The sequence below is a fragment of the Oncorhynchus mykiss genome, chromosome 26 (assembly GCF_013265735.2).
Source record: "Oncorhynchus mykiss isolate Arlee chromosome 26, USDA_OmykA_1.1, whole genome shotgun sequence".
NCBI classification, from domain to species: Eukaryota; Metazoa; Chordata; class Actinopteri; order Salmoniformes; family Salmonidae; genus Oncorhynchus; species Oncorhynchus mykiss.
In genome coordinates, this window is record NC_048590.1 from 6,528,273 (window position 1) to 6,543,614 (window position 15,342).

Here is a 15,342-nt window from a genome sequence, read left to right on the forward strand (position 1 = left end):
CAAATAAAGTTGTCTATAGACCATTTGATATGCCTGTCTCTGAGCTCTCCTCTCCAACCTCAGCATCACCTTATACCCTTAATGAGAACCCTCCAGCAATGTTCCCCAAATGAACGTGGGGTGTTCGTACTGTCATTCCCTCGTCTCTACAGGACACTGGTTGTGTCCCAAATGGCACCCTATTCCCTATATAGTGGTACTACTATAGACCAGAGCCCTATTCCCTATATAATGTGCTACTTTTGAGCAGACCTCTGTGGTTGCCATTTGGAATGCAGATGTGTTTGTGGGTGTGACGGTTTGGCATGCATCAATGTCTGTCACTATTGGTTCTATTCATCATGGTGGAATATTCCTGACAGCATGAAAAATAGGCTCTGTGATGTATTGTCACTCCATGCACCAATTCCTGTGTGTGTGTGTGTGTGTGTGTGTGTGTGTGTGTGTGTGTGTGTGTGTGTGTGTGTGTGTGTGTGTGTGTGTGTGTGTGTGTGTTCGTTGTGTCATCATCACTTCACCAACTCCTACCTGCAGTGCGACACTTTACACTTTAATTTTATCCCTCTTCTCGACATGCAGCGAGACATTTTTAGTTCTCAGAATGTTAAAAATGTTTATTCTTAGAATGTTAAGAAACGTTCTTCTTAGAATGTTATTAACGTTCTTAGAATGTTAAAAAACGTTCTTCTTAGAATGTTAAAAAACGTTATTCTTAGAATGTTAAGAAACGTTCTTCTTAGAATGTTAAAAAACGTTCTTAGAATGTAAAAAAAAACGTTCTTCTTTGAATGTTATAAAATGTTCTTCTTAGAATGTTATAAAACGTTCTTGGAATGTTATAAAACGTTCTTCTTAGAATGTAAAAAAAAGTTATTCTTAGAATGTTATAAAACGTTCTTTGAATGTTATAAAATGTTCTTCTTAGAATGTTATAAAACGTTCTTGGAATGTTATAAAACGTTCTTCTTAGAATGTTAAAAAAGTTCTTAGAATGTTAAAAGACATTCTTCTTAGAATGTTAAGACGTTATTCTTAGAATGTTAGATAGGGTCTCAGTGCTTACAGAAGGTTGTGAGAGCTGATTTAGCTGTTGTTTGTATTTGCTTAACCTTCTGATGTTTCACAATTAAATAGTATTATTACTTAAATGATATTTATTTTCCTCTGTTTCTCTTTCACTTTCTCTTTGTTTCTCTCTCTCTCTCTCTCTCTCTCTCTCTCTCTCTCTCTCTCTCTCTCTCTCTCTCTCTCTCTAGGGCTGGAGGATGGGGCCAGGTGGGGCTGTCTCTGTGGCCCTGCTAGGGTTCACCCTCCTGGGGTTGATCTATGGCGCGTTGCCCTTGAACCCGGATGACCCTAACGTGTGTAGTCACTGGGAGAGGTCAGTGGTGTGATGGTGTCTGTCTGTCATCTCTGTATCCGGGCAGAAAAACACAAGAGCTCATAGTTTCCCTTTGAATTTTTTATTAATGCATGGTTATAGGGTTAATTCTGCATGGTTACAGGGTTAATTCTGCATGGTTACAGGGTTAATTCTGCATGGTTACAGGGTTAATTCTGCGTAGTTACAGGGTTAATTCTGCGTGGTTATAGGGTTAATTCTGCATGGTTACAGGGTTAATTCTGCATGGTTACGGGGTTAATTCTGCATGGTTACAGGGTTAATTCTGCATGGTTACAGGGTTAATTCTGCGTGGTTACAGGGTTAATTCTGCGTGGTTACAGGGTTAATTCTGCATGGTTACAGGGTTAATTCTGCATGGTTACAGGGTTAATTCTGCGTGGTTACAGGGTTAATTCTGCATGGTTACAGGGTTAATTCTGCATGGTTACAGGGTTAATTCTGCGTGGTTACAGGGTTAATTCTGCATGGTTACAGGGTTAATTCTGCATGGTTACAGGGTTAATTCTGAGTGGTTACAGGGTTAATTCTGCGTGGTTACAGGGTTAATTATGCATAGTTACAGGGTTAATTCTGCATAGTTACAGGGTTAATTCTGCATAGTTACAGGGTTAATTCTGCATGGTTACATGGTTAATTCTGCATAGTTACAGGGTTAATTCTGCGTGGTTACAGGGTTAATTCTGCATGGTTACAGGGTTAATTCTGCATGGTTACAGGGTTAATTCTGCATAGTTACAGGGTTAATTCTGCGTGGTTACAGGGTTAATTCTGCATAGTTACAGGGTTAATTCTGCATGGTTACAGGGTTAATTCTGCATAGTTACAGGGTTAATTCTGCGTGGTTACAGGGTTAATTCTGCATGGTTACAGTGTTAAAACAGAAACAACTCAAAGGGTTAAGTTTAGGTATTAATTCAGTGTGGTTAAGGTTAGGGCTGTGGTTTGGGGAAGGCTTAAAACACAATAATTCAAAACAACGCACTGTTTCCATGAACTATCATCAAGTATTCAGTTCACAATGCTAGCTTGAGATCTGCAGAGGCACAGTGGTCTAAGCAGTGAACTTTGGCTCGGAGCATAACAAGTTCGCAGACACTGCTGGGCAATCGTTTGTAAAAAAAAAAATGTGAGTGCAGAGGAAAGTATAAACACCACTTCCCTTTTTCCACATTTTGTTACTTTACAGCCTTATTCTAAAATAGATTAAATAAATACAAATCCTCAATCTACACACAATACCCCATAATGACATCATAATACCCCATAATGACATCATAATACCCCATAATGACAACACAATACCCCATAATGACATCACAATACCCCATAATGACAACGCAAAAACATTTTGGGGGAAATTTTAGAAATGTATTAAAAATAATAAACTGCAATACCTTATTTACATAAGTATTCAGACCCTTTGCTATGAGACTTCAAATTGAGCTCAGGTGCATCCTGTTTCCATTGATCATCCTTGTGATGTTTCTACAACTTGACTGGAGTCCACCTGTGGTAAATTCAATTGATTGGACATGATTTGGAAAGGCATACACATGTAAGGTCCCACAGCTGACAGTGCATGTCAGAGCAAAAAACAACACATGAGGTCAAAGGAATTGTCCTTAGAGCTCCGGAACAGGATCATGTCAAGGCACAGATCTGGGGAAGGCACCTAAAGGACCATGAGAAACAATATTCTCTGGTTTGATGAAACCAAGATTGAACTCTTTGGCCTGAATGCCAAATGTCACTTCTGGAGGAAAACTGGCACCATCCCTACAGTGAAGCATGGTGGTGGAAGCATCGTGCTCTGGAGGAAAACTGGCACCATCCTTACAGTGAAGCATGGTGGTGGCAGCATCGTGCTCTGGAGGAAAACTGGCACCATCCCTACAGTGAAGCATGGTGGTGGCAGCATCGTGCTCTGGAGGAAAACTGGCACCATCCCTACAGTGAAGCATGGTGGTGGCAGCATCGTGCTCTGGAGGAAAACTGGCACCATCCCTACAGTGAAGCATCGTGGTGGCAGCATCGTGCTCTGGGGGTGTTTTTCAGCAGCAGGGACTGGGAGACTAGTCAGGATCGAGGGAAATGTGAACAGAGCAAAGTACAGACAGATCCTTGATGAAAACCTGCTCCAGAGCGCTCAGGAACTCAGACTGGGGCAAAGGTTCACCTTCCAACAGGACAATGACCCTAAGCACACAGCCAAGACAACACAGGAGTAGCTTCGGGACAAGTCTCTGAAGGGCATTGAGTGGCCCAGCTAGAGCCCGGACTTGATCCCGATCTAACATCTCTGAAAATAGCTGTGAGCCGACGCTCCCCATCCAACCTGACAGACCTTGAGAGGATCTGCAGAGAAGATTGGGAGAAACTCCCCAAATACAGGTTGTGCCAAGCTTCTAGTGTCGTACCCAAGAAGACTCAAGGCTGTAATCGCTGCCAAAGGTGCTTCAACAAAGTACTGAGTAAATGGTCTGAATGCTTGCACATCTGGAGCCTTCTGATCCTTCCTGATTGTCTGATGACGAAAAGAGCATCACAAATGGCACCCTGTTCCCTTTATAGTGCACTACTGTTGACCAGGACCCAAAGGGTGCTATTTGACCAGTTCTGTTCCTGCCACTCTGACTGAGGGTGATACTTTAAAAGAGAAATGTCATCTTGGAGGAAAGCCGGGCAGATAGATGTGAAACAGAGAGATTAATGTTCAGAACCTGTGATCAATAAGAGAGTAGCTGAAGTTCTGAGCGAAGAAGATAGAACTATAGAGATGACATCTGGGACTAATAATAATCACCCACACAGCGCTCTCTTTTCTCTTTTAAGAGGGAGAGGAGGTGATAAGTGTCAGCTAGTTAAGCAATAAGGCATGAGAATCTGCACATTATCATGTGATAACTCCTGACTGAGGGCTGTTCTGAGGCACGAGGGGAAGCCAAAGGAAACAGCCCTTTGGAGGGTTTTATTCTCTATAATTCCCATGTTCGAGGGCCTTATTGCTTTTATAAAATGGTTGCCAACATATTAAAAAAAAGATTGACGACATGTTTTCATGCATTTTTTTTTATTATATTGAGTAAATAATTTTTATTTCATTGTAACACCATACCAAATAGTTCTGAGATTCTTTGACGTTGCTAACCAAATGGGCTGGTTGTTCATTCTATCCATTGTAATTTGAAATGGTTGCTATGGTAAACAAATCATTGGCACCGCTAGCTAGCCAACACACAATCACATCAAGCAGCTGAAATGACAGAAAGCTACAGTGCCTTGCGAAAGTATTCGGCCCCCTTGAACTTTGCGACCTTTTGCCACATTTCAGGCTTCAAACATAAAGATATAAAACTGTATTTTTTGTGAAGAATCAACAACAAGTGGGACACAATCATGAAGTGGAACGACATTTATTGGATATTTCAAACTTTTTTAACAAATCAAAAACTGAAAAATTGGGGGTGCAAAATTATTCAGCCCCCTTAAGTTAATACTTTGTAGCGCCACCTTTTGCTGCGATTACAGCTGTAAGTCACTTTGGGTATGTCTCTATCAGTTTTGCACATCGAGAGACTGAAATCTTTTCCCATTCCTCCTTGCAAAACAGCTCGAGCTTAGTGAGGTTGGATGGAGAGCATTTGTGAACAGCAGTTTTCAGTTCTTTCCACAGATTCTCGATTGGATTCAGGTCTGGACTTTGACTTGGCTATTCTAACACCTGGATATGTTTATTTTTGAACCATTCCATTGTAGATTTTGCTTTATGTTTTGGCTCATTGTCTTGTTGGAAGACAAATCTCCGTCTCAGTCTCAGGTCTTTTGCAGACTCCATCAGGTTTTCTTCCAGAATGGTCCTGTATTTGGCTCCATCCATCTTCCCATCAATTTTAACCATCTTCCCTGTCCCTGCTGAAGAAAAGCAGGCCCAAACCATGATGCTGCCACCACTATGTTTGACAGTGGGGATGGTGTGTTCAGCTGTGTTGCTTTTACGCCAAACATAACGTTTTGCATTGTTGCCAAAAAGTTCAATTTTGGTTTCATCTGACCAGAGCACCTTCTTCCACATGTTTGGTGTGTCTCCCAGGTGGCTTGTGGCAAACTTTAAACAACACTTTTTATGGATATCTTTAAGAAATGGCTTTCTTCTTGCCACTCTTCCATAAAGGCCAGATTTGTGCAATATACGACTGATTGTTGTCCTATGGACAGAGTCTCCCACCTCAGCTGTAGATCTCTGCAGTTCATCCAGAGTGATCATGGGCCTCTTGGCTGCATCTTTGATCAGTCTTCTCCTTGTATGAGCTGAAAGTTTAGAGGGACGGCCAGGTCTTTTGCAGTGGTCTGATACTCCTTCCATTTCAATATTATTGCTTGCACAGTGCACCTTGGGATGTTTAAAGCTTGGGAAATCTTTTTGTATCCAAATCCGGCTTTAAACTTCTTCACAACAGTATCTCGGACCTGCCTGGTGTGTTCCTTGTTCTTCATGATGCTCTCTGCGCTTTTAACGGACCTCTGAGACTATCACAGTGCAGGTGCATTTATACGGAGACTTGATTACACACAGGTGGATTGTATTTATCATCATTAGTCATTTAGGTCAACATTGGATCATTCAGAGATCCTCACTGAACTTCTGGAGAGAGTTTGCTGCACTGAAAGTAAAGGGGCTGAATAATTTTGCACGCCCAATTTTTCAGTTTTTGATTTGTTAAAAAAGTTTGAAACATCCAATAAATGTTGTTTCACTTCATGATTGTGTCCCACTTGTTGTTGATTCTTCACAAAACAATACAGTTTTATATCTTTATGTTTGAAGCCTGAAAGCCTGAAAAGGTCGCAAAGTTCAAGGGGGCCGAATACTTTCGCAAGGCACTGCACTTTGGTGCACTTTGGTTTGTTGAAATCAGGAGGGGACTGTGGATCTGTCTCCGTACCTTAGTACGTTCATCACCCACAGTATTTTAGACAGCACTGACCCGATTCTGACTAAACTTGGGTGAATGTAGCCTCTTACTATAGACATGTACAGAATTACACTGATTGGCGAAAGGGGGAGGCTATAGTAATCAACTGAAATTCTAAACTTTGAACAAGCCTATTTCCTGTCCTGTTTGAGCTATTTTCATGACCTATAAGTTCAGCCCATTCATTTTTCTGTTAATTAGACTGTTTATCCCACACCAGACTGTGAACAAGTATATCTCCTGTCCTGTTTGAGCTGTTGTCATGACCTATAAGTTCAGCCCATTCATTTTTCTGTTAATTAGACTGTTTATCCCACACCAGACTGTGAACAAGTATATCTCCTGTCCTGTTTGAGCTGTTGTCATGACCTATAAGTTCAGCCCATTCATTTTTCTGTTAATTAGACTGTTTATCCCACACCAGACTGTGAACAAGTATATCTCCTGTCCTGTTTGAGCTGTTGTCATGACCTATAAGTTCAGCCCATTCATGTTTCTGTTAATTAATTAGACTGTTTATCCCACACCAGACTGTGAACAAGTATATCTCCCATTTGTTTTACAGTCATGTACGTTTCCCATAACAACCTATAGAATGTTGGTATTTACAAATGAAATGTCTTTCAGCATCTCTTGAACTGGCGCTGCATAGAGACCGTTGGCATAAAGTGTAAATGATAGACAACAACGGGTCAATGTAAATAGTTCCCAGTCAGTATAAATGTCCCTAGTCTGGACATAAAAACACATCCTGTTTTATATCAATGCATCTTCCTATCAAGCAGTATAGTCCATTCTCTTACATAGTCAACTATCAACTTTTAATTTCCAACAAGAAAAACAAAACAAAAATGAAAACAATTTCTCTCTCTCTCCGACGTTGGAATAATGATCACTGATCGACACAAGGATGAGCGGTGCATCATGGGGGGGGGGGAGAACATGTTTACTGTCGACCTGTTTTACCTTAGTTTCTATTGCCGTTTCTTTGCATGTATCATTATAATGATCCTGATAAATGAATTCTCCTGACTCGGAGAAGGTGTCAGTCTTGTCATGTTCATAAACATGGCATGGTGCAAACCCCCCCCCCCTCCCCCCAAAAACGGCAACATTGTTCCACAGGCTGGAGAGGCAGACAGCAAGGTTTAGAGACAAACCACAACTGTTGCAAACCAAATGCTAGCCTAGTAGCACGGGGAAATATTGCCTAGATGCTTTTTTTCCAATGGAGATTAAGTTGATAAATTGACTGGCTGGGCTGTGGGACAGTGGATACACATTGATAAAGCTAATGGAACTGTTAACAGACATTATTACCCACCAGAGAATGAGGGTGGTACTCCCTGCTATCAACCAATCATACAATAAGTGTTATTTGAGTACAAAGGGAAAGGTAACAGAGTAGATTACATAATAAGGAAAGAGAGTAGATGACAGAACAAGGAAAGGTAACAGAGTAGATGACAGAATAAGGAAAGGTAACAGAGTAGATGACAGAATAAGGTAAGAGAGTAGATGACAGAATAAGAAAAGAGAGTAGATGACAGAATAAGGAAAGAGAGTAGATGACAGAATAAGGAAAGAGAGTAGATGACAGAATAAGGAAAGAGAGTAGATGACAGAATAAGGAAAGAGAGTAGATGACAGAATAAGGAAAGAGAGTAGATGACAGAATATGGAAAGAGAGTAGATGACAGAATAAGGAAAGAGAGTAGATGACAGAATAAGGAAAGAGAGTAGATGACAGAATAAGGAAAGAGAGTAGATGACAGAATAAGGAAAGAGAGTAGATGACAGAATAAGGAAAGAGAGTAGATGACAGAATAAGGAAAGAGAGTAGATGACAGAATAAGGAAAGAGAGTAGATGACAGAATAAGGATAGAGAGTAGATGACAGAATAAGGATAGAGAGTAGATGACAGAATAAGGAAAGAGAGTAGATGACAGAATAAGGAAAGAGAGTAGATGACAGAATAAGGAAAGAGAGTAGATGACAGAATAAGGAAAGAGAGTAGATGACAGAATAAGGAAAGAGAGTAGATGACAGAATAAGGAAAGAGAGTAGATGTTGTTTGTGTCACACTGCTTTGCTTTATCTCGGTCAGGTCACAGTTGTAAATGAGAACTTGTTCTCCGCTGGCCTACCTGGTTAAATAAAGGTGATCTGGCCTACCTGGTTAAATAATTGTGATCTGGCCTACCTAGTTAAATAAAGGTGATCTGGCCTACCTGGTTAAATAAAGGTGATCTGGTCTACCTGGTTAAATAAAGGTGAAATAAAAAAAAATAAAATAAATAAATGACATAATATATGTGTGTGTGTGTGTGTAATGTGTGTGTGTGTGTGTGTATCTGTTTGAGGAGCCTAAAGTGTCCTCAAAGCATCCTGTCTCTTCCTCTCCACCAGTTATGCTGTGACTGTCCAGGAGTCCTATGCCCACCCCTTTGACCAGGTCTACTACACAAGATGCACCGACATCCTCACCTGGTTCAAATGTACCAGACACAGGTAATGACACCCTCACCTGGTTCAAATGTACCAGACACAGGTAACGACACCCTCACCTGGTTCAAATGTACCAGACACAGGGAATGACATCCTCACCTGGTTCAAATGTACCAGACACAGGTAATGACACCCTCACCTGGTTCATATGTACCAGACACAGGTAATGACATCCTCACCTGGTTTAAATGTACCAGACACAGGTAATTAGACCCTCACCTGGTTCAAATGTACCAGACACAGGTAATGACACCCTCACCTGGTTCAAATGTACCAGACACAGGTAATGACATCCTCACCTGGTTCAAATGTACCAGACACAGGTAATTAGACCCTCACCTGGTTCAAATGTACCAGACACAGGTAATGACACCCTCACCTGGTTCAAATGTACCAGACACAGGTAATGACATCCTCACCTGGTTCAAATGTACCAGACACAGGTAATGACATCCTCACCTGGTTCAAATGTACCAGACACAGGTAATGCCACTCTCACCTGGTTCAAATGTACCAGACACAGGTAATGACACCCTCACCTGGTCCAAATGTACCAGACACAGGTAACGACACCCTCACCTGGTTCAAATGTACCAGACACAGGTAATGACATCCTCACCTGGTTCAAATGTACCAGACACAGGTAATGACATCCTCACCTGGTTCAAATGTACCAGACACAGGTAATGACATCCTCACCTGGTTCAAATGTACCAGACACAGGTAATGACACCCTCACCTGGTTCAAATGTGCCAGACACAGGTAATGACATCCTCACCTGGTTCAAATGTACCAGACACAGGTAACAACACCCTCACCTGGTTCAAATGTACCAGACACAGGTAATGACATCCTCACCTGGTTCTAATGTACCAGACACAGGTAACAACACCCTCACCTGGTTCAAATGTACCAGACACAGGTAATGACATCCTCACCTGGTTCAAATGTACCAGACACAGGTAATGCCACTCTCACCTGGTTCAAATGTACCAGACACAGGTAATGACATCCTCACCTGGTTCAAATGTACCAGACACAGGTAATGACACCCTCACCTGGTCCAAATGTACCAGACACAGGTAACGACATCCTCACCTGGTTCAAATGTACCAGACACAGGTAATGACACCCTCACCTGGTTCAAATGTACCAGACACAGGTAATGACATCCTCACCTGGTTCAAATGTACCAGACACAGGTAATGACACCCTCACCTGGTTCAAATGTACCAGACACAGGTAATGACACCCTCACCTGGTTCAAATGTACCAGACACAGGTAATGACACCCTCACCTGGTTCAAATGTACCAGACACAGGTAATGACATTCTCACCTGGTTCAAATGTACCAGACACAGGTAATGATATCCTCACCTGGTTCAAATGTACCAGACACAGGTACTGACATCCTCACCTGGTTCAAATGTACCAGACACAATGAGCAGCTATGGTATAGATATACAGATATACAGTATGATACAGGTACTGATCAGCTATAGATATATAGATATACAGTATGAAACAGGTACTGATCAGCTATAGATATACAGATATACAGTATGATACAGGTACTGATCAGCTATAGATATATAGATATACAGATATCCAGTATGAAACAGGTACTGATCAGCTATAGATATACAGATATACAGTATGAAACAGGTACTGATCAGCTATAGATATATAGATATACAGTATGAAACAGGTACTGATCAGCTATAGATATACAGATATACAGTATGAAACAGGTACTGATCAGCTATAGATATACAGATATACAGTATGAAACAGGTACTGATCAGCTATAGATATATAGATATACAGATATCCAGTATGAAACAGGTACTGATCAGCTATAGATATACAGATATACAGTATGATACAGGTACTGATCAGCTATAGATATACAGATATACAGTATGATACAGGTACTGATCAGCTATAGATATACAGATATACAGTATGATACAGGTACTGATCAGCTATAGATATACAGATATCCAGTATGAAACAGGTACTGATCAGCTATAGATATACAGATATCCAGTATGAAACAGGTACTGATCAGCTATAGATATACAGTATGAAACAGGTACTGATCAGATATAGATATACAGATATACAGTATGAAACAGGTACTGACCAGCTATGGTAGAGATATATCAGTCTGTTTATTCAGACCTACAAAGACATAGATGCTGTGATCATGAGTCTGTGTTGAGATTGATACAATATGATAGGACTGAGTCAGACCTGGGACACCAGGTGAGTGAGGTGGACCAGGTATCTGGCCAATCACTGAATGAATCAGTCACTTAACTTGCAGGTCTGGAGTTGAGTAATTAGTCATAGAAAGAGATGTATGCCTTGGGATGTTGTGCAACAATGAACCTGTTCACTTTACCCCAATGACAACACACCTTTAGCCATTCAACTGTAGTCTATGTATATATCCCCTCCACAGGCTCTGAGGTAGTTTGTCTGGGCTCTTTACTGCCAGCCACAGGCAGGTGTGTATGTGTGTGTATTTACGGCCAGCCACTGGCAGGTGTGTATGTGTGTGTTGACGGCCAGGCTCGGCCAGCTCAGACCATCAGGTTTAAGTGGTGGTTGACTGCAGATGGCACACATACACACACACATACACACACACACACACACACACACTGATGGTCGTAGGACTTTAATGACCACATTAAAGAGAGGGAGAGAGAGATAGAGAGACAAAGAGAGACAGAGAGCGAGAGAGAGAGAGAGGGAGAGAGAAAGCGAGAGAAGGAGGGAGAGAGAGAGAGAGAGGGGGAGAGAGAAAGGAGAGAGAGGGAGAGAGAGAGAGAGGGAGAGAGAAAGAAAGAGAGAGGGAGAGAGAGAGAGAGATAGGGAGAGAGAGATAGGGAGAGAGATAGGGAGAGAGAGAGAGAAAGAGAAAGAGAGTGAGGAGAGAGAGGGAGAGAGAGAGAGAGAGAGAGACGAGAGAGGGAGAGGGAGAGAGAGAGAGAGAGATATAGAGAGAGAGACAGAGAGACAGAGAGAGAGAGACAGAGAGAGAGAGGGAGAGAGAGAGAGAGGAGAGAGAGGGAGAGAAAGAGAGGGAGCGAGAGAGAGAGAGGAGAGAGAGAGAGAGAGACTCAGTCTCTGTCTGTAGTGTTGTCGTGTACAGAGAGCACAGATGGCCTTGTCTGAAAAGAGAAACTCTTGCTTGTTTTGTCATGTGTAATTAAGTTGAAGGTGAGATGGAAGACAGTCTTCCTAACACCGTGCTTTGATTAAGTTCTTAACTCAGACAGTACAGTCAGTTGTCAAGTCAGTTGTCAAGTCAGTTGTCAAGTCAGTTGTCAAGTCAGTTGTCAAGTCAGTTGTCATGTCAGTTGTCAAGTCAGTTGTCAAGTCAGTTGTCAAGTCAGTTGTCAAGTCAGTTGTCAAGTCAGTTGTCATGTCAGTTGTCAAGTCAGTTGTCAAGTCAGTTGTCAAGCTGACACCAACAGGTTTTTACATATGTGACCCTTATGACGGTGGGTTGAAGTCGTGAAGTGTTATCAATACTACTGCATTAGGTCAATAGTACTGCATTAGGTCAATACTACTGCATTAGGTCAATACTACTGCATTAGGTCAATACTACTGCATTAGGTCAGTACTACTGCATTAGGTCAATACTACTGCATTAGGTCAATACTACTGCATTAGGTCAATACTACTGCATTAGGTCAGTACTACTGCATTAGGTTAGTACTACTGTATTAGGTCAGTACTACTGTATTAGGTCAATACTACTGTATTAGGTCAATACTACTGCATTAGGTCAATACTACTGCATTAGGTCAATACTACTGCATTAGGTCAATACTACTGTATTAGGTCAATACTACTGCATTAGGTCAATACTACTGCATTAGGCCAATACTACTGTATTAGGTCAATACTACTGCATTAGGTCAATACTACTGCATTAGGTCAATACTACTGTATTAGGTCTGTACTACTGCATTAGGTCAGTACTACTGTATTTGGTCAGTACTACTGCATTAGGTTAGTGCTACTGCATTAGGTCAATACTACTGCATTAGGTCAATACTACTGTATTAGGTCAGTACTACTGTGTTAGGTCAATACTACTGCATTAGGTTAATACTACTGCATTAGGTCAATACTACTGTATTAGGTCTGTACTACTGCATTAGGTCAGTACTACTGTATTAGGTCAGTACTACTGCATTAGGTTAGTACTAGGTCAATACTACTGCATTAGGTCAATACTACTGCATTAGGTCAATACTACTGCATTAGGCCAATACTACTGCATTAGGTCAGTACTACTACATTAGGTCAATACTACTGCATTAGGTCAATACTACTGTATTAGGTCAATACTACTGCATTAGGTCAATACTACTGTATTAGGTCTGTACTACTGCATTAGGTCAGTACTACTGTATTTGGTCAGTACTACTGCATTAGGTTAGTGCTACTGCATTAGGTCAATACTACTGCATTAGGTCAATACTACTGTATTAGGTCAGTACTACTGTGTTAGGTCAATACTACTGCATTAGGTTAATACTACTGCATTAGGTCAATACTACTGTACTAGGTCAATACTACTGCATTAGGTCAATACTACTGTATTAGGTCAATACTACTGCATTAGGTCAATACTACTGCATTAGGTCAATACTACTGCATTAGGCCAATACTACTGTATTAGGTCAATACTACTGCATTAGGTCAATACTACTGCATTAGGTCAGTACTACTGCATTAGGTCAATAGTACTGCATTAGGTCAATACTACTGCATTAGGCCAATACTACTGCATTAGGTCAATACTACTGCATTAGGTCAATACTACTGCATTAGGCCAATACTACTGTATTAGGTCAATACTACTACATTAGGTCAATACTACTACATTAGGCCAATACTACTGTATTAGGTCAATACTACTGCATTAGGTCAATACTACTGCATTAGGTCAATACTACTGTATTAGGTCTGTACTACTGCATTAGGTCAGTACTACTGTATTTGGTCAGTACTACTGCATTAGGTTAGTGCTACTGCATTAGGTCAATACTACTGCATTAGGTCAATACTACTGTATTAGGTCAGTACTACTGTGTTAGGTCAATACTACTGCATTAGGTTAATACTACTGCATTAGGTCAATACTACTGTATTAGGTCTGTACTACTGCATTAGGTCAGTACTACTGTATTTGGTCAGTACTACTGTATTAGGTTAGTACTACTGCATTAGGTCAATACTACTGTATTAGGTCAATACTACTGCATTAGGTCAATACTACTGCATTAGGTTAGTACTACTGCATTAGGTCAATACTACTGTATTAGGTCAGTACTACTGTGTTAGGTCAATACTACTGCATTAGGTCAATACTACTGTATTTGGTCAGTACTACTGTGTTAGGTCAATACTACTGCATTAGGTCAATACTACTGTATTTGGTCAGTACTACTGCATTAGGTTAGTACTACTGCATTAGGTTAGTACTACTGCATTAGGTCAATACTACTGCATTAGGTCAATACTACTGTATTTGGTCAGTACTACTGCATTAGGTTAGTACTACTGCATTAGGTTAGTACTACTGCATTAGGTCAATACTACTGCATTAGGTCAATACTACTGTATTAGATCAGTACTACTGCATTAGGTCAGTACTACTGCATTAGGTTAGTACTACTGCATTAGGTCAATACTACTGCATTAGGTCAATACTACTGTATTAGGTCAGTACTACTGCATTAGGTTAGTACTACTGCATTAGGTTAGTACTACTGCATTAGGTCAATACTACTGCATTAGGTCAATACTACTGTATTAGATCAGTACTACTGCATTAGGTCAGTACTACTGCATTAGGTTAGTACTACTGCATTAGGTCAATACTACTGCATTAGGTCAATACTACTGTATTAGATCAGTACTACTGCATTAGGTCAATGCTACTGCATTAGGTCAATACTACTGCATTAGGTCAATACTACTGCATTAGGTCAGTACTACTGCATTAGGTCAGTACTACTGCATTAGGTCAATACTACTGCATTAGGTCAATACTACTGTATTAGGTCAATACTACTGCATTAGGTCAGTACTACTGCATTAGGTCAGTACTACTGAATCAGAAGAAAGACATTGAGAGTTGTGTGAGTGAACAAGACTTGATAGTCAAGGAGCAGGTGGATGGTATCCCAGCTGCCCCGGTGTAGTCGGTCCTACCACAGAGCAACAGCCAGATAGAGAGAGCCGAACAGATGGGTACAGGAGGAGATAGGATGAGAGGGGACCCCAAATCAGCACCTTTACAGTCCTCAAGGAAAAAGTTACTCTGACTAACACCTGTTTCACCACTCTCTCTCTCTCTGTCTCTCTCTCTCTCTCTCCCTCTCTCTCTCTGCCCTCTCTCTCTCTCTCTCTCTCTCTCTC

At 41.0% G+C, this 15,342-nt stretch overlaps 1 protein-coding gene across 4 annotated transcripts in view; it reads left to right on the forward strand.

Annotated features, from left to right (window-relative positions):
* Positions 1-15,342, forward strand: part of LOC118944439 (multiple epidermal growth factor-like domains protein 11) — a 347,240-nt gene that overhangs the window by 78,818 nt on the left and 253,080 nt on the right. For all 4 annotated transcript variants that reach the window (XM_036963744.1, XM_036963745.1, XM_036963746.1 and 1 more), the window contains exons 3-4: positions 1,257-1,381; positions 8,789-8,890. In XM_036963744.1, the coding sequence (XP_036819639.1) occupies positions 1,266-1,381; positions 8,789-8,890 (218 nt within the window). In that variant the 5' untranslated portion in view covers positions 1,257-1,265. The remainder of the gene's footprint in view (positions 1-1,256; positions 1,382-8,788; positions 8,891-15,342) is intronic.